Source organism: Asparagus officinalis, chromosome 10 (assembly GCF_001876935.1).
Source record: "Asparagus officinalis chromosome 10, Aspof.V1, whole genome shotgun sequence".
Taxonomy (NCBI): Eukaryota; Viridiplantae; Streptophyta; class Magnoliopsida; order Asparagales; family Asparagaceae; genus Asparagus; species Asparagus officinalis.
Window position 1 is genome coordinate 310,370 of NC_033803.1, and position 19,964 is coordinate 330,333.

The following is a 19,964-nucleotide window of genomic DNA, read 5'->3' on the forward strand; positions in this document are numbered from 1 at the left end:
TCACTTTTGCTTATTGCCTCCAAATGGATCTCGTGAAGTGAATCTACTGTACTAATATCAGTAAAGAACTTGATTTCTACACAGAGAGGTAATAATAAGGGTAGATCCAAGGCTTTGTCTCCATTAATTTAGATGTCCCCAGTTTTGTGTGAGCACCTTGTCCCATGGTCCTCAATTCAACCAGTCCCTGAAAGTTCTGTTCAAATTCCAGCACATCAAGCATCAGTGTGAAATGAGATCCAATACACACATCAACAATTTGGAGCATATCCACTGTTTTCTCCAAACCGTCTGATTCAGTTAAAAGCTATACACAGAAGCGCACACTACAAACACAACTTCAAATCGCTTCTCAAGACGCCTCGCTCGCTCGCGAGGCGAGACTGATTTTTGCAGAAAATAAAGAGTACAGCAGCGATCGAGAGCTTGCAATAGCGCCAGCCGTTGTCGGGAACCTAAAACACAGGCTGAAGCCCTCCGAATGTGTTCTCTCCGCTGTAGGTCACATAAAGAAACCCGTCTCCATCTTTCTTCTCATCATAAATGGTTGACATCACGGACCCTAATGATTTTAAAGCAGGCTAAAGATTAGTTGCTGAATTAAGGAAGAACAGCAGAACTTCACAAAAAAGTTCACCGTGGTTACCTGTAGGTGGAAGCACATTGTCTACAAAGATGAAAATAGCCTTCTCTGCGCTTAGTTTGATTCTCTTGCGAATTACATATACAAACTGCCCCACCGTCAAATCTGCTGGAACCAGATACCTTGATGGATTAAAAAAAAAAGACATGGTCATATGACTTTCGGAAACAAATACAGCACAAAATTGTAACTGGACTGGATGAATTAGTGCAGCTACTAGATGTGCTTACTTTTTCTTGTCAATATTTGGTATGTCGCTTCTCTCTGCCTTCTCCACAATCACCTGTAAAACGACAATAGATAATTCAGTTACAAGAACCATGTTCATAACTTTCAGAATGTTCGCCCATTGAACTAATCAGATTTTGAGATCTATGTAAGAGCAAAACATAATTAAACTGGAGTTCAATTGCACCTTTTTCCTGTATAATCATAATAGGGAACTTTGTCGAAGATATATTCTCATTTCCTATGTGTGATGATAAATTGGAAGCTGATACGCACAATTTAAGTTCACTTTTCATATATACAAGTAAATAATCTAGCATTGTAGTTAACGTTATTTCCTCTTCTGCAGGAAGACCCAACTGTCATGAATCTACAATTTTTGGCCATGCGGTGTATGGGGGACAATTATAAGAAAATATCTGTCATTAATATTGTTTTGGAAAAATATCTTTCTGTCAATTTAGTAGGATATGAATTTATCATTTTCAAGGAAAATAAATGATTTTTAACAAACTAATTATTGGACTATCAAGTCAACATATCTTCTTCCTTTTTTTTCTGTCGATTTATGGTAGTTTACGATGCTACTCATGACCCTTTCAACCAACATAAGTAAAAGACACTATTCGCATCTACTACTTTATCTCTTCTTGAATATGATGAACTAAAGATCATTCGTCATCTTTGGCTCCTAGTTTCTCCGGTGATAGTTTACATCAGCTTTTATTTTAATCGTATGCGGACAGTCTCAACGAATGAATTACAGAAAACCTACAAGGGATTTTTTTTTCCCCTCTTTTCACAAAGTGAAATTTTTCCCCCTTGCTGGTGAATAAACATAAAATATCAGGAAAATTGGCATGAACCAGAGTTCTAGGTAAGAAATAAAAAATGGAAGCTGTAATGGCTACAAAGGATCATCAGGCTTGGTTTGCTGTGGTTGAAACTTGATATTTTGTTCCTTTTGGTGCTTTCTTGATGACTATGTATTAGGCTTTGTTTGCGTCGGAAATCAATTTCATTGTTGAACCCATTACAACGTTTATCGTTTACACAGATTCAAAGGAATTAATCTTTTTATAAGATTTCTCGTTACAACGAAAACAAAAAAGAGATTTCCTGAAAACACACACAGAAAACGTTTATCGGTCATTGCTTGTGTGTGATCTTTGTCTGTGCCGGGGACGCTTTGATCCGTAGACTACCGATTCAAGATCTACGTTGATCGTGAAGAAGGCTCGGGGTTCTTATTTCAACGAGGAAACTAGAACAGAAGTAAATATCTCAGCGATGTGAGATAAATACTCTTCTCAAGATCAAAACAACGGTTTGGTCTTAAGGGAATGAATAAAAGCCAACAGATCTCTCGAAATATTCTCTTTATACGTAAGAATTCGCCAAGATCCCACCTTTGTCTCTGAAAATCATGGCTCTACTCTGAAAATCGTAAGTTCTCTCACACGTACGTCAATACCTTTCAAAAATGCACGAAGGGGGGTATTTATAGGCCTCGAATACTCTGTTTGTGGATAAGATCTCGTGATCTGGTCATATCTTCAGTTAATAACGATTCTCTAGCGTGTAAGGATACTCCCAAGAAAGTTAGGAAGCCACTGGACCGCACGAATCCCGAAAACTTATCAAAAAACACGTCGTGGGAGTCTGACTGGGCTAAACACACTTTGTGTCTCGCACATGAATGCGAGACACATATTGTGTCTCGCAGGTGAGACACACCGATGCATGTCTCATTCCGCGTTTCGTCGATTTGAGCATTCGGTCACTTCTTCGTTCCGTCTTTTCACGTGTTCCTTTGCTTCCTTTTGGTATCGGATGATCTTCTTTGACTCAGATGATTACGTTAATCGTATCCTCTTCGTCTTGAGTTGTATCCGAAAACTTATAGGTAATTTTTGACACCTACACCTCCAAAGCTTTCAGTCTCCTCAGTATTTTATCGAGGAGTCTGGAATACTTTGGATAAGATAGATTCTGTTTTAAATCTTGTGTAAAAAGGACTTGTGAATGGCTTCAGTTCTTCGACTTCTTCGGGTTTCAACTTACTCGGTATTTTGTCGAGTAGTCTGAAATACTCCTGATGTTGCGTTTATCGCTTGACCATCATCGAAATCTTGAACTGAAACTGGTGCGTTGATACTTGAATTAGCTCGTGTCGTTGAGTCGACGTTGAACTGATCATCTTCGTCGAGAGTTTATATCTCAATTGCATTTGAACTCCGTGTGCGGGAAATAGAATTATCCCAAGCCTAATTTTGGCGAAATTGTCGGACGTTGACTTCCGCTACGGCGTAAACACAGTTTATACTCGTACGTTAATTAGAGTCTACACCGTTTAAGCTCTTAAGGCGTTAAAACGTGAAGTAGTTTATATTCATGTACTTCTCGGAGTATGGAAAAAACAAGCTGAGAATGCATCGGACACTCGTCAGGTTTAGCTATTTGTGCGAGATTTGATTATAGGACCAACCGTTGGTGCTGATACAGCTACTATCCCTGAAGCTACTACAGGTGCTCGAGTCACGAAACCACCTGATGAAGCTGATGTGTCAATGACTATTAAAACAATGTTATGGAAGAGGAGGTTATCAAGGCCTTGACTATCACCGCAGACTCCATAAAAGTTAAGAGCAAATCTGTCGTCGAGAGATGCTTATTATAGGATTTTTAGCAAACCCTCAGTCATTAATGGATTTGATGAGCCTTTACCTACTACCGTTTGAATCGGGTTAGCATGTAGATTGTCTAAGTCCGTCTACAAGTAACATTATGCTAAAAGAATGAACTCTTTTAGACTTAGTGCTATGATACTGAATACGTAGACTCTATCGTTTTTACGGGAACGTACCACCCGACAACGCGTGTTAGGCGTATTCTTATCTCTAATTAGGGATCGAGATAAAGTCCTCCACGCGTGAAAGGCATAGACTTCGGTCGTTACGATGTTGAATACGTAGACTTCGTCATTAATTTCTTCGGCTTTCAGTATTTTATCAAATAACTGAAATTCTTCTGATACTGTGTTTATCGTCTGACCGTTGTCGAAATCTTAAACTGAATCTGGTGTGTTGATATTTGAATTAACTCAGATCGTAGAACTGATCAACTTCATCGAGAGTCTGTATTTGAATCACGATTGAACTCCAGAGATTATCCTTTGATCTGGATTTTTCCTGAGCCTTATTTCGACGAAATTATCGATGCGTTGACCGGCGTCGACTTTCATTGTGGTGCATTGATCGGCGTTGAACACGGTTTATACTCATCTGGAGTCTACACAGTTTAAGTTCTTAAGGCGTTGGAGCGTGAAGAATCAGTTTATACTCTTATACTCTTTGGAGTTTCGGGAATCAGTTTAACCTCGTATACCCGTCTGAGGTTCAAGAAGATGTAATTTATACTCGTATACTCATCGGAGTGTGAATACAAACCTCAAATACATCGAAAACAAGTGAAAACAAGCGAAAAATACCACGAAAACGGCTACGGGGCGACCCTGTGTGCGAGTCACTTCAATATGACCCGCACGTGTGCGAGTCACGTCGAGGTGACTCGCACAAGGTCGGTCCCGGGCTTAGTCCTTGGGATCTTTAAAACCCCAAAATCTCGATTTTCTTCCTTATCATTTTTTTTATTTTCTTCCTCAAGAATTCTTCTCCCCTAAGAACTCAACACCTCATTCTCTTCCTTCTTAAATCTCTCCTTCAACTTATTAATTTCGAACGGCGAACTCCACCTCGAGATTTAGGGTTTCGTACTCAGCCTCTCGGATCCGAGTTTCTCATTGTGATTCGCCAATCTCCAAGCCAAGTTCTTGGTCGGATTTCAGGTAAGGTCTAAAGCTCTATGCTCTTAGTTTTGGTTGCCTCCTTCAATTTTGATTCTTTTCTTCTTTAACCATGACCGAACATCAAACTTTGGGGCTTTGGTTTCGGGATTGAGGTGATAATTGATGCTCGGTTTTGAGTGTATTCACAGTTCAACTAACGTTATAGCTTCGACCTTTATAGATGATAGCTAAAACCCTTAACTTGATTTTGGATGAGGGCTCGGTTTTAGGCAAGAACCAATACTTAATTTGATTTTGGGATTCTTGATTTTGGCTTTGGGAATCCTTGGCTTTATGATTGATATTCAGTTCTTAACTTGAGAGAAACACCAGAACCTCAATTTTCGGTTTTGAGATTGTTCGAATCCTTGCTTGATTGTTGGACCTTTTTTGGTCGTGAACAAGAACTGAATCGAGTCCTTGATTTGAGGAGAAAAGGTCGAAGCTTTGATTTTTTTTTTCAGAGTTTTAATCCTTGAACTTGCGCATGGCTGAGACCCTTAGCTCTTGCTCATAATCATGTTTATAGCTTGAAATTTAGGTCAATACTCATTCTTGATTTTTTTTTAATTGCTGAAACCCTTTGCTTGACTTGTGTAAGAACCGCGCCTCTTTACTCGATTTTGTGCGAGGACCTTTGGGTGATAACCGATATATCACTCTTGGCTTTGAACGTAACTCATAATTTGTAGCTTGGATTTTGACTAAAACCCAAAATCTGAAGTTTGGCTTGCAAGGATGTTCGAAGCTTCAACTGGTCTTTGTTGAGAACTGTGCTTGGGATACTTGGTTCGGGGTGTTTTGTAGGTTTAATTGGATTTTAACCGAAAAATCCTATTTTTATAGAATTTGAGCTAAATTTCGCAATTTCCCTTTAAATCTCAGATTTATGTACCTTAATTTTTGATATAACTGAATCGCTGACTTCCATTGTAGATTAGCTATGTCACCGAAGAGATCACGCATTTCGAGGGGTCGGCCGGCTACTCAGCCACCTGAGAGAGAGCCTTCATCATACGAGGTTGCTTTTCCGCTTTTACTCGTGAATTTAAGATTAAATATTGCATATTGTATCCTCGTTTGCTCTCCTTTGTGAGGCATTTGGGAAGAGCTGACATCCTCCTCTGTGAGGATCGACGCTTAAATGATGTGTGTAGGCGTCTAAAAATACCTATGGGTGCCCGCACACAGCTCAAGACAAAGAGAAGGTGATGAACGTCGTTATCCGAATCAAAGAGGATTATCCAACGCCGACAAGCGCATGAAGCGAATCGGCAAACTGTTGATGACACGACAACGAACCACCACAATGGAAAACACCAAGTGGACCGCATGCGTTAATCAACTCAAAGCGTACAAACGCACCCAACAGTCAGTTAACACGCACGCATCATTCAGCTCGTGCATGTCAATCAGTGCGCGCGTTAGTCAGTTCACGATGGCGATAATCAACGTACATTAATCAACTCGTGTGGAGCATACAAGTCAACACGACGGATGAGTAAACAAAACGGGAGAAACTACAAGTCCCGGAAGATCGGAAAAGTCGTAAAAACACAAGAAATCAGCGAAACTCAGCGCGCCGCGCGAGACGGACCAAACCGACCCGCGCCCACGCGGGTCGGCCAAGTCCGACCCGCGGCGGCGCGGGTCGGACAAAGCCGACCCGCGGCGGCGCGGGTCGGACAAAGCCGACCCGCGGCGGCGCGGGTCGGACAAAGCCGACCCGCGTGCCGGATTGTGGAGTCAAAGGAGCACGAATTTCAGCGAGGGTTGACAGATCTTGGCGAGTTCTTCGGCATAAAGAAGGAGAGTTCGAGAGATCCGACGCCCGTTCCCGTCCGTCCCTTGAGATTAGGCTTGGTCTTAATCTCGAGAAGAGCCCTGATTTCGCTTGGTCGATCTCAGCGCTTCAAATCAAATACTTCCTCGGTGAAGACGAAGCTCTGCCGAATTTTTCATCAACCGGATCCAGATCTAAGGCGGTCCACGGATAAACCCCGGCACAGGCAAAGATCCCACGCAAGCAGAAGACCGATAAACGATCTCTGCGTTTGTTTTGACGAGAGTTGTAACTTTTGTTTTCATTGTGTAAAAGTCTTATAAAAAGATAATCTTTTTTTTGTTTTCATTGTAACGATCGAAGTTGTAATGAATACCGCAATGAATACAACAATTTTCGACGCAAACAAACTGGCGACCACAGTAGGAGCCAACAACTTCGCTTCCGGAGCTGTCGTGTCGCGACCTCGGATCTGCATCCCGGTTGAAGAAGTGGTCGAGTACGAGTTCGACCAACTGAAGTTCGAGGAATATCTGTCGTCCTCCTCCTCCAGATCCTCCGCCTCTCGCAAGCGAAGGAAGATCAACGCCCCCGTTGTTGCGCTAGCTGAACCTTACAACGCCTGTCCGGTCTCCAACGAGTCCGGATCTGCAGATCTGAATTCCTCCTCAATCAAGGAGTTGAGTACAGAAAGCGCGTCCATTTTATCGAAGAGAGCTCGCCAAAGGCAGCGCCAACGCCTTGCGCGCCAACTCGCTAGGGCTTTGGAGTCAATTGACGGGATCCGTTACGAGACGGATCTGAAAATTAGGCAACGTCAAGCGCCCCAACAGCGGACAAATGCCCTCTCCTCCAAATCACCAACAAGTGAATGGATACAAGTCAAAAGGACCCGTTCCGTGACAACGTGGATTTGTCCCGATTCAAAGTGAGGATAGTCGATCGCCTGGGTCCTTTGCACGAGGATCGAGGCAAAGTTCTGATCGAAGAATGCTTGGGTCCGGTGACTGAACCCCGAGCGACTCGTCGAGCTGGAGGTCGCACACGCCCTCGCAACAATTTCAAGCCTTCTCATAAAGGGAAAACTCCAATTTCCGCCCGCCTGGGGGTGTGTATCCAAAACCAAGAGCCTGTTGAGATCATGCGCTCCCAAAAGCGTAGTTCTAAACACGTGACTCTTAAGAATGCTAATAAAGCGGCAAATCCCCTGAAAGAAACGTATTCATCTGACGATGACAACGTTATACCAGGGGAGTCATGTCAACACACGATAGGTTGCTCCGGTCATCTGATCGATGAGTTGTACTATCGGGCTGGGGGTATGAACGAGTCTCGGAAAAGATATGCCCGAGAAACCAAATCTCACTACCCGTGCGCCGAACTAATCAGGACAATATTATCAGCATGTAGTTGCCCCAAGACCGCTCCGCAGAGGGTCTCGGTATCCGAGAGGATCTCCAACGGAATGACTAAGTCCAAACCAAAACGTCTCCGTAAAAAGAGATCGGTTGTTCAAGGTGACGAACTCCCGGAAGTCACAATAAATATGGCTGATAAGGGAAAGTCGATTCGACCTTCTAGCTCTGACCCGCTTATATCTCATCGGCTAACCCGGTTGCGATCAGGGACCACTAGACGCAGGGACTACCAGAGAATGCAGAGAGGGTTATCCTCGGACGATGAAGCATCGGATGCTAACTCTGCAGTCGCTTCTGACAATACGGTATCTAGCCCAGGGCAATCCCGCGAAGTGTTTATGATTAACACCGAAGAAGCAGCTAAAATGGTTGAGGATGCTCTAGCCAAGCAGAAGCAAGCATTTAAATTCGAAATAGAAACGGCTATGCAACAGATGAAGGAAGAGCACGACCGACAGATTCAGGCTCTTTCCAATCAAATGGGCGAATCCAGCCGTCGCAACGCTGCTAACCAAGTAGGTAGCGATTCAGATGTGGATGAACGCCTTAATGCTGATAACCCTCTCGTTGACCAAAACGCTGGGGGTGGCCCCACTAAAGACGACAACGCTGGGGGTGGCCCCGTTATTCCTCTTAAGAATCGTCCAAAGCCCGATACGAGCGAGGATGAGAAAATGAAAGATCTCGAGAGTAAAATCAACGCTCTAATGTCTGATCGAGAGGTAAAGAGGACTGGCATTCCATGTCCATACCCAAGAGAGTGGGACACAATAGCATACCCGGCGAAGTTCAACTTGATTAACTTCACGCCGTTTGACGGGAAGGGATCACCCACTCAACATCTGATCTACTTCAAGTACCACTTGGGTATGTTCGGTCATTCGTTGGTACCCTTCGCGGGCCCGCCTTCGATTGGTACCGCCGTCTCAAGCCCGGAAGTATTAACAACTGGGACGATATGGAGAGCTCATTCCTTGGCAGTTTCTTTGATGACGACGATGAGGTATCCATCAGGACATTTTTCGATGAGAAATAAGAAGATGACGAGACAGTCGACGACTTCGTCAAGCGCTTCCGGAATAAAGCAATGAACTGCCGAGATCCGATCACGGAGGACTTCATCCTCCAGACATGTCATAACAACCTATCTATTGAGATATTGGAAGTTATGGGAGTCGTACCGTCTAACACTTGAAAAGACTTGAATGTGCGCGGTGAACAAGCCGAACGCCTCCTCCGAAGGAAGAAGGCCGAGAGAAGCCAGCCGACAGCCAATCCTCCGAACTCGAACTTTGCCTCCCGTGGTAGGGGCAAAGCACCTGCAGTTGCTGTTGGTACTAATCAAACGTCACAACAGCAATCCCGAAGGCAGCAAAAGACTTCGGACCTGAGACTCCAAAAAGAGTACTCCTTCAAGGACGAAGACGTTCCAGCCATCTTCGAGTCTCTCCTTAAAAACAACAAGATTAAGCTGCCACCTGTCGTAAATCAGGAGGAAGCTGATAACATCGTGGATCCAAAATACTGTGCGTACCACAGGAGGATCCTCCATCCCACCAAGGATTGCTTTGCTCTCAAGAATAGCATTCAAACCTTGGTTAAAGCCGGCGTTATATCGCTCAATTGATCCGAATGAAGACTCCGACAAGTATAAGAGTATAAACTGCTCCTTCAAACACTCCGAAGAGTATACGAGTATAAACTGCTTCTCCATCCTCCAACTGATATATGAGGTTAAACTGCTCCCTGATACTCCAATAGGTATATGAGTCTAAACTGTTTCCCACACTTGATGGGAAGTTCCTGGAGAATTTTTACATGTAATATTCTTAAGGATAACCTGGTCATGTAACTCACTATGATGTTAGACCCAGTTTCGCGAAGGAAGCTGGGGGTGGATGATTCATGTAACGGGAAGTTCCCGAAAGAATTTTTACATGTAATTTTCTTAGGGATAACCCGATCATTACAAATAAAGTGATAAACACTAAACCCACCGTGATTTCCGAACACTCTTTTGCTGAGACAAGATTCGATCATTTCGTGGGATCAATTTTCTCTCACAAAACTCTCATTGGTGTTTGATGACTCACAGTCTCCCACCATAAAATCCCCCACCGATCAGACTAATTGACGGTGGGACCACCAAAACTCCTTTCGTTTGAACCCACTCAAACTTTTGATGCGTCTGTGCACTTAACATTGACGAATGTCAAACCTCCTTGTGTTAAGTATTTGTCACTCAACACCAAGAATCCCCATTGAGTAATCGGTACAAGTCAACACTCCCACTGTGATTTGTACTCCAACTCCCATTTTTTTACTTGGTCAAACCTTCTTACAGTTAGGACCATAACCAAAATCCCCTCTCGATTCCTTCAATGAACGAGAGGTCCACAAATCGAGTGATCAAACCTTCCTACAGTTAGGACCACAACCATAATCTCCTCTCGATTCCTTCCATGAACGAGAGGTCCACTTTCAAATCGAGTGATCAAACCTTCCTACAGTTAGGGTCATCTCAAACTCCCGCATGGTCAAACCTTCCTACAGTTAGGACCAAAACCACAATTCACTCTCGATAAACGAGAAATTTATTTTGAGTTCGGTAATCAAACCTTCCGACAGTTAGGGTTATCCGAATCTTTTCGATTCTCGGAGTGGAGATCCCACTCCTAGTTTCATCTTTCCGGATTCTGGGGGTGGAGATCCCACCTCGAGTCTCCTTTCCAACTGGAGATAGAATATAAAATTCTTCCTCTTCAGTTTTGGGAGATAGAATATAAAATTCTTCCTCTCCCATTTCGGGTTCGTCTTTGCCCCAAGAGAAGACACCACCTTTTTCAAATCCCAAAATCTGTGCCTCACAGGTATAGGAAGTTTATCCCGAATCCTAAGCAGGGATAAGTCTGCGCCTAACACGCGCTGCCGGTTTAGTCTTTTTCGTTGCCGGTTTAGTCTTTCACCGATTGAAAAAGACACCAGAATCCAGTCTGGGGCATTTTATCCCGAAGCCTAAGTAGGGATAAGTCAGCGCTTAACCCACGTTGCTGGGTGGTTCGTTCCCATAAAAAACGACCGAGTCTACGTATTCAGCATCGTAGCAACAAAAATCCATGCCTTTTATGCATGGGGAATTTTATCCCGAATCCTGAGCAGAGATAAGTCAATGCCTAACACGCGTTGCCGGTTAGTTCTTAACCGTAAAAAGAACAAAACCGTTATTAATAACGCCGAAATCCGCGCCTCACACGGGCGGGGAATTTTATTCCGAACCCTAAGTAGGAATAAGTCAACGCCTAACTCGCGTTGCCGGTTTAGTCTTTCACCGATTGAAAAAGACACCAGAATTCCAATCTGGGGACTTTTATCCCAAAGTCTAAGTAGGGATATGTCAGCGTCTAACACACATTGTCGGGTAGCCTATTCCCGTAACAATGGTGAAGTCTACGTATTCAATATCGTAGCATCAAGTCTAAGGGAGTTCATTCCTTTAGCACAACGTCACATGCGAAACGGAATTAAATAATCCGCATGCTAGCCCGACTCAAACGGTCGTCGGTAAAGGCTCGCCAAATCCGTTGAAGGCTGAGGGTTTGCCAAAAACCTTAAAGTCTACGTCTGATACACGTCGCTGTTTAGTCTTTTCACAGGAGAAAGACGAAGTCTACGTATTCAATATCGTAGCACTAAAAGAGTTAACTCTTTTAGCATAACGTTACATGCGGAACGGACTTAAACAATCCGCATGCTAGCCCGACTCAAACGGTAGTCGGTAAAGGCTTATCAAACCCGTTGATGGCTGAGAATTTGCCAAAAATTCTATAAATGCGAGTCATTGACGTATCAGCTTCATTAGTTGGTCTCATGACTTGAACATCCAACAAACTTCAGGATAAGATCCACACGTGCAGATGAATCAGCTTTAATAGTTGGTCCTGCAGCCCAACATTCGGGACCGTCACGCTCCAATGCCTTAAGAGCTTAAACTGTGTAGACTCCAGCAAACGTACGAGTATAAACTGTGTTAACGCCGGTCAACGCGTTACAGTAAAGATCGATGCCGGTCAACGCATCAGCAATTTCGCCAAAATAAGGCAAAAGATGACTCCAAGGATTTCAGTTACAATCAGATATGAATTTCTGACGGAGAGGATTAGTTCAAAGTCAACTCAATGGCACGAGCTAAGTTCAGAAACTTACACACCAATCTCAGTTCAAGATTTCGACAACGGTCAGACGATAAACGCAGCGCCGGAAGAACTTCATCTATTCGACGGAACAATGAATAGATTGAAGGCTGAAGAAGTTGAGAATTGAGGTAGTTAAAGGTCGCTCTATGAAATAGAGGAGATGGCCTATCTTATCCAAAGCATTCCAGACTCCTCTATAAAAGAAAGAGTCTGAAATACTTTGGAGGGGGTATCTGTAGGCGTCTAAAAATGCCTATGGGTGCCCGCACACAGCTCAAGACAAAGAGAAGGTGATGAACGTCGTTATCCGAATCAAAGAGGATTATCCAACGCCGACAAGCGCATGAAGCGAATCGGCAAACTGTTGATGACACGACAACGAACCACCGCAATGGAAAACACCAAGTGGACCGCATGCGTTAATCAACTCAAAGCGTACAAACGCACCCAACAGTCAGTTAACACGCACGCATCATTCAGCTCGTGCATGTCAATCAGTGCGCGCGTCAGTCAGTTCACGATGGCGTTAATCAACGTACATTAATCAACTCGCGTGGAGCATACAAGTCAACACGACGGATGAGTAAAACGGGAGAAACTACAAGTCCCGGAAGATCGGAAAAGTCGTAAAAACACAAGAAATCAGCGAAACTCAGCGCGCCGTGCAGGACGGACCAAACCGACCCGCGCCGTTCGGTTTTTGATGGTTTTTCTCGAGATTTGTTGGTTCCTGAGCATCCAAACTAACTAGATATCATCTACAAACGAGGTTAGGCTGTTATTGACTAAAGATAAGGCCAAATTACTTGTTCTCATCCAAATAACCGCTTCCGAAGCCCTATAAATACAAGCATAGGGCCTCCTTTCAGCAGGGGCGGAGTTATTATCAAGACGAGGAGGTGCTGCCGGATTGTGGAGTCAAAGGAGCACGAATTTCAGCGAGGGTTGACAGATCTTGGCGAGTTCTTCGGCATAAAGAAGGAGAGTTCGAGAGATCCGACGCCCGTTCCCGTCCGTCCCTTGAGATTAGGCTTGGTCTTAATCTCGAGAAGAGCCCTGATTTCGCTTGGTCGATTTCAGCGCTTCAAATCAAATACTTCCTCGGCGAAGGCGAAGCTCTGCCGAATTTTCCATCAATCGGATCCAGATCTAAGGCGGTCCACGGATAAACCCCGGCACAGGCAAAGATCCCACGCAAAGCAGCGGGTGATAAACGTCCTCTGCGTTTGTTTTGACGAGAGTTGTAAACTTTTGTTTTCATTGTGTAAAAGTCTTATAAAAAGACAACCTTTTTTTTGTTTTCATTGTAACGATCGAAGTTGTAATGAATACCGCAATGAATACAACAATTTTCGACGCAAACAATGTGTTTTGCTTGGTCAAAACACGTCTTAAAACAATAAGGGGCAATTTCATGCTGTATCACATTCCGTAGAACGGGGTATATTATCGCTTTATTTGCACGATGATGTACATTGTCCTCCGTGTGCGTAATACAGTTGAAATCGTCTCGCCAACTACGGGGTAATGACTCTATCTCACGAATCGGTGAGATAAGTTCAACGCCTCGTATTGCCTTAGAATATTCTTGTAATTGTGTCTAATAAATACGCATCATTTATATCAGTTTAATTCCCTCCAGAGGCGTTCTCCTCTACCGCGATGGACGGCCACCGCGATGAGGTTTACGCCTCTTCTAATGACCCAACGCTCATCCCGGCCACTCCCTAATTTGCTCCGGGTGGACCTGAAGAAATCCCTCATCTGGTGCGGAAGGGAGATCGTCGTACCTTACGACAATTGATCACCGATGCGCCACTTGTCAAGGATTCCAGTTCTACTCAACCCTTAAGAAAAACATATTACTTATTCGGCGACTTTGTTAAAGACCCGGCCACTGTAACTCTTGAAGTCGAACGGTGGTTAAATGATGATGGTGGCTTTAAATATCTTCCCCTGATTCCTCGTCGTCGTTCGCTGACTGATTTGCGAAGGCAGGCTGTAATACGGAAGATGTCGTGGCATTTGACGGAGGAACATACTCATGTCCATTGCGGGTATATCACCCATCAGATGACTCTGGACTCAAGTAATAGAAATCATATCACTGGACTACATCATGGGGAACTTATAGGCAATTTTGGATGTACTTCATTTCAAAGTCTTAATGAAATGAATGTTGGGCCGGAGTTATTTTGACTCCATCCTTTTTTCTCAGAAAAAGGAAAATAAGAAGAGGAATCTCTGAGTCTACAAATATCCATTAAGCCATCTCGCTTACAAATGCTTAGAAACAAAGGTTATGCCTTAAAAATGATACACAACCTGGCAACATCTATGACGAAAATGGACGAGAAGGAGAAGGCTAACCCTGTGGATTAAAAATTGGATATTAGAAAAGGATTTTATCCTCGCGGTTAGCCATAGCTATTATTCTTGCTTGTTATGGATAAGCATCCTGTAATCTACCATCTTTCAACACCAAACCAACATCAATGCATGGGACCGTCATACCAAAAAAAAAGGTAGGCAAAAAAAGAGAGGAAAGGATCATAATAGGGCCCTCCTACCACATGTGTTATCAAGCAAGACTATCCCTATATCCCCTGAAAGAAGATAAGGCAGGAAATGTAAATCATGTAGCCTGTACACCAAGGTTTTAAATATCAGTTATCGGGGATTTATCGGACGGCCAAAATCCTTATCGGATAGCGAAAATCGGGGATATATCGGGGATAAGTAGTATTCATCGGAGTGGTATATTGGATGATGTGTATATATAATATAACAATTAAAAAATATAATCTAATCATGCTTAATAAAATATAAACATACCAAAATGTAAATCATCATGTTTAGAATCACTAACAAATTGTAGAAAGCGAAACTTGCATCATAACCTTGAAAAAATATAATGTTAGTCAAAATGGGCCGATAATCCCGATAAAAAAGTCTTACTTATCGGCCGATAAGTGCCGATAACGTCGATAAATCTCCGATAAACCTACAAAAACGATAACCGATTAAAAATCCAATTTATCCTAGCGGAGAGCTCCCAAATCCGATAACTCAGCCGATAATATCGGTTATCGGCCGATATTTAAAACAGTGTTGTACACAAAGCATTGCCATGAGATTAGTGTAGGATTGGCAGGAAATGAGCTCAGGAGTCGATCTAGCAGTTTGGCGGTCGACCGCGGGTTTTGGCGGTCGATCGAATTTGTGCTCGGAGCTGGAGGTCGACCGTGGCGATCGACCGCAGAAGTTTCTGTAGTTGAGATGGTCGATCGCGATGGATCCAGGACTCCAGTAAGCCTCTGGAGTTGGGGCGGTCGACCGCGATATCTGCGCGGTCGACCCTCACGGTCAACCGCCGAAGCGGGTTTGGGCTGATTCTGAGTTCCAGACCCGTTTCGATTGGGAGTTGTATATATACCCTTAACTCGTTTTTAGGGTTTAAGGGAGAGGATTTTTGAGCTGAAGAAATAGGAGATTTGGGGCTTTTATTGCTGGAGCCATTTGGAGAGATTAAGATGGTTTATTTGTGGGTTTTGATAAGATTTGTAACCCTAATTTGTATTCTCCTTGATTTCTATTAGTAAAACTCCCCCTTCCTTGCTCCATGGACGTAAGCACATTGCCGAACCACGTAAATCTTGTATTCTTGCTGTGATTAGGTGTTACTTGTATTATTGTAGTCTATTATTGGTTCTTGTGTGTGCTATTGACTTGTCGAATCAGCTTCCGCGGCGCATAACAATTTGACCATGAGAATTGGTCCTGGGCGTAACGACACATCCCCACTGTTTCATTAATAAGGATTTAACGGAACATCCCAACCCAAAGCCAACAAAAATTCAACAAAGCATATGCAAAAAAGAAAACAAAAATGAGAAGAAAGAGGACCACTAAAAAACCCTATCAAAAAAAATGATATTTGCAAAACGGCCATCCATTTCTTATGACAAAAATTCAACAAAGCATATGCAGTAAGCGTCATCCATTTCTTATGATAAAAATCAACACGCTAGTACTAACTCTAAGAATCCGTGTTCACCGGCAAGTATATTGACCTTGACAGTATTTTTAAATGTAAAGATCATGGAAAAATCATAGCCGTAAATATAGTAATTGTCTACAGTTGAAGTCGAATGCAAAACGGCCAGTATATTAATTCTGATATTTATCAATTCCAACTGAAAACAGGGCGAAAATCACTACGGCTGAAAAGTTATTCTTCTTCTTCTTCTTTACATCAATATATTCACACAAAAGCTACCAATTAATTAGACGTGACAAATAATCTCACCGGAATTCTATCTGGGTACTTATCCCTGATTCTCGCCGCTTCAGCCCGTCTCTTCTCTACAAAATCGTAACGAAAATTTTTTTTCAAAGAATTGTCAAAACTCAATAACCCTAACCACAACAGCAAAAGAAACCCATATTCGAAAACTTTCGAAGGGCCAGTAAATTACTAACCAAAGTCATGCTCAAGCTTGAACGAACTCTTCGCCATCTCCTCCTTCAACACTACCATCAAAATAATATTTCTTTTAATTCCAAACCCTGAACAAAACGAAGAAATTTTTGGGAGAAACTGGAGAGGGAGATAAAGGGGGAAACCTGTTCCTTTTGCTTTAGGAATTCGGGGATTCCAAAACTCGATCGAGGTAGGTTCAAGATTTCTCTCTCTCTCTAGAAGTTAGTTTCTTATTTTTATAGTATTTTTTCAGAATACGAAGCGTGTCGTATTTGGACTTCAAAGGGGGAGCCTTGCAATTTCTCCCCTCTTCTTTATTTATTTATGGAAACTTAATTTATTATTTAAGGACTGCTTGGTTCATTTTCCATTGGGTTTTTTTTGGGGGGTCTCTAGATATATTTTCAAGTGAATTTCCTTTAACAAAATTCGAAATGTTTTTCAAAATGGAGTCAAACAAACCCATAAGAGTGACACCTTGCACTCTCTCTTGATTTCAAATTGGAGAACAAACAAAAGAATAGAAAATTTTATAGAAAAATAGGTTTCTCATAATATAGTTTCTTGATTTTTTAGAGCCGACCAGACAGTTTTGACCAAGGCTAAATACCCATATTGGTATTTTATTTCAACCTCATTTGTCAAGAAGGTATTTTAATTAAAAAAATCGGCGTTAAGGTATTTTAATTGAAGAAAATTACCAATTAGGTCTTTTTCCTCGTCGGCGACCACTTATCTGGCGAGAACTCGTCACGTGCGTTGCACGCGGTGGCTTAATCTGTGTTTAAGCTGCTGATGTGGCACTGTTTTCTGACCAACGCGGATCTTAGCTGGGACTCGGGGTGAACTCGGCAACGGCGGGGAGTTCTTTGAGCGGAGCTTGGAGCGACAGCATAGCGCCGGTGGTCTCCGACGGGGAAGAGAGGACGGCGACGACTGACGATGGTAGGAGGTGGTCGGGTCTCAAGTTGAGGGAGAAGGGAAGCTCGGAGTTGGGCTGGTCGGCGGGAACTTGAGCAGCAACAAGTTCGGCGTGGGGAAGCTCGACAAAGAGAGGAAGAGGGAGGGTCTGGGGGATGAAGGCGGGGAGTGGAGGGAAGAGGAGGAGATGGAGGTGTTGAAGTCGGGCTCGCCGTGGACAGAAGGGGGAGGAGAATGGAATTGCTATCGTCAGAGCTCGGTGATGGTGAAGGAGGCAGCGGGACAAGGGAGAGTGGCGAGGTGGAGGGGCTGGCCTGAGATGGTCGTGGGGCTGGTCTGCAAGCATGGAAGGGGGATGGGGTGGAGGCAGTGATGGCGAGTGTGGGGCTCGTCGGGGTTGACGACAAGGGAGAGAGGCGCTGGCTGTTGGAGACGAGAAGGAAGGCAGCGGCGGTTGGATCTGGAGCTTGGTGACGGAGCTTGGGTGGCTAGAGCAGAGGGGGTCGCCGGAAAAGTGGTCGCCGACGAGGAAAAAGACCTAATTGGTAATTTTATTCAATTAAAATACCTTAACGCCGATTTTTTTAATTAAAATACCTTCTTGGCAAATGGGGTTGAAATAAAATACCAATATGGGTATTTAGCCTTTTGACCAACAAAATTCCTTTATTGGTTTTAGAAAATCTAATTTGGCAATGGTAATGATCCCTTTCTTGCTTTCTCTTCTTGAAGGATAATTCAAGAAAAATGAAAATTGATGGCCCTTCTCTCCGCCTTTTTTGTTGTTGTTGTTGTTTTGTTAAATTGTCAATCTTATTTTATATCTTGGATCGCTTTTAATAAAATCTCACCCTTCTTTATTGTGCGTGCTAGATTTAAGGACGTGTATGTGATGATGATAAAACAGGTTATATCATTATGTTTTTGCTTGTGCTTCACATGATCAAAGACTTGTCAATTTATAAAAGCATGCGGGTGCTAATTTATAATTATATTGATTAGTATAGTGCATGTGCTTTGTACGAGAGCATATCTATTTTGTTTTATTTTTTTCAAACTTTTTTGCTGGATGTAATATAATGAAATGACTTGTATAGTAATATATATATGAATAATTATTTTTTTGTTTAAATGAATAAATTGTATGATAAAACCGTGCAAAGAATTGTATAATTAACTATGCTAGTTTGAATAATTGTTATAATTTATTAAAATAGTTATAATATATTAACCCTAAATATTTTATTCTCTTTTATATATAATAATAACATATATAGCATAATTATAATACTATTAGTAACTACATTTTAATTTCATAACTAGTTTATTACACTGTTAGTAAATAATTTACTGAATTATATAATTATTAAATTAAAGTGTAGTTTACTAATTTAAAAATACTATAAAAATTATTATACTATTAATGTTATTTCAATTATAATGAATAAAAATTATTTTTTATATTATTACCATACTTTTAAAAGGCTAATAAGATGAAAGCTAACATATAATCCTCCATAAGAGGTGAAACCCAAAGGCTGCTGAATTTTTTTATTTTTTTAGAATTTTAAATATTAGGTGAAGATAAATTGGAGGTAAATTTCAATCTTTCTATTAAACAACATAATTAAACAATAAAATAATAGTGTGACCACATGTTTTGAAAAAGCGGGGAAATGCATAATTAATAAGAGGTTATATATAATTAGTCAATGATTAATTACAACTAATGACATATTTGAAAAATTATCAAACTTAAAAGAGAAAAAATGAAAATTAATAATTTTGATAAGGCTATCCTCTTTTATATGTAATAAGTATAGATGTATGCTTAAAACTTATTGGAATACATGAATTCTCTTTGTAGATGTTTTTATGGATAAAACCTCACGTTTATCAATTTCGATTCAAAACCTATATTTGTTATTGGCCAATTCAAAAGCAAAAGCACTTTCCATGCATCTTGAGCAATTTAATCACCCAGCTCTGTACAATTATTTGCACATGAAATAGCTGTCCTAAGCGTCTTTTTACGATGGGGAAATTTTTAAAGTAGACTTTTCTTGATACAATATAAGCAAAATCGATCATTTTCCTAAATATTTAGCAAAATCGACTTTTTTTAGCCATGTCGCCAATACTGGTAAAAAAGATGTCCATTTTATATAAATATCATGTTTAAAATACACGAGACTAGTAGTCATGTGTATATAAGAATTGCTAATTAAGACCTTAGATCTAACGGGTCCCACAATACCCCATGCTGGCACTCAAATCCAACGGAGGTGCAGACGATGGTGTGTGCGGCCGTCGCGATGTGTGCAGATTACGGTGTGTGAGGCGTTGGGGATGCCACATGGGGGGGTAGAGGCAGAAGGAGACATCCTACTCGGTAATGGCGGCAGAGTCTATCATAGGGAACATGATGCCTGCAAAGCCCCAAGTTGA

At 42.1% G+C, this 19,964-nt stretch overlaps 1 protein-coding gene across 1 annotated transcript; it reads right to left on the reverse strand.

The window, feature by feature from the left end:
- On the reverse strand, positions 96-16,889 carry LOC109825300 (autophagy-related protein 8f). Its single transcript, XM_020392126.1, has 6 exons — positions 16,739-16,889; positions 16,595-16,645; positions 16,422-16,477; positions 874-926; positions 647-765; positions 96-562 (listed from the first exon to the last, which is right to left on the reverse strand). Exons 2-6 carry the CDS (start codon positions 16,629-16,631, stop codon positions 456-458), a joined length of 372 nt encoding a protein of 123 aa, XP_020247715.1. The 5' UTR covers positions 16,632-16,645; positions 16,739-16,889; the 3' UTR covers positions 96-455.

Bases quoted from the DNA above. Each gene is read 5' to 3' on its own strand.
- LOC109825300 (XM_020392126.1), bottom strand. From the start codon at position 16,631: ATGGCGAAGAGTTCGTTCAAGCTTGAGCATGACTTTG. The intron at 16,478-16,594 runs GTTAGTAATTTA...ACGATTTTGTAG, and splicing joins CAAGCTTGAGCATGACTTTG to AGAAGAGACGGGCTGAAGCG. The intron at 766-873 runs GTAAGCACATCT...TAATCCATCAAG, and splicing joins CCAAATATTGACAAGAAAAA to GTATCTGGTTCCAGCAGATT.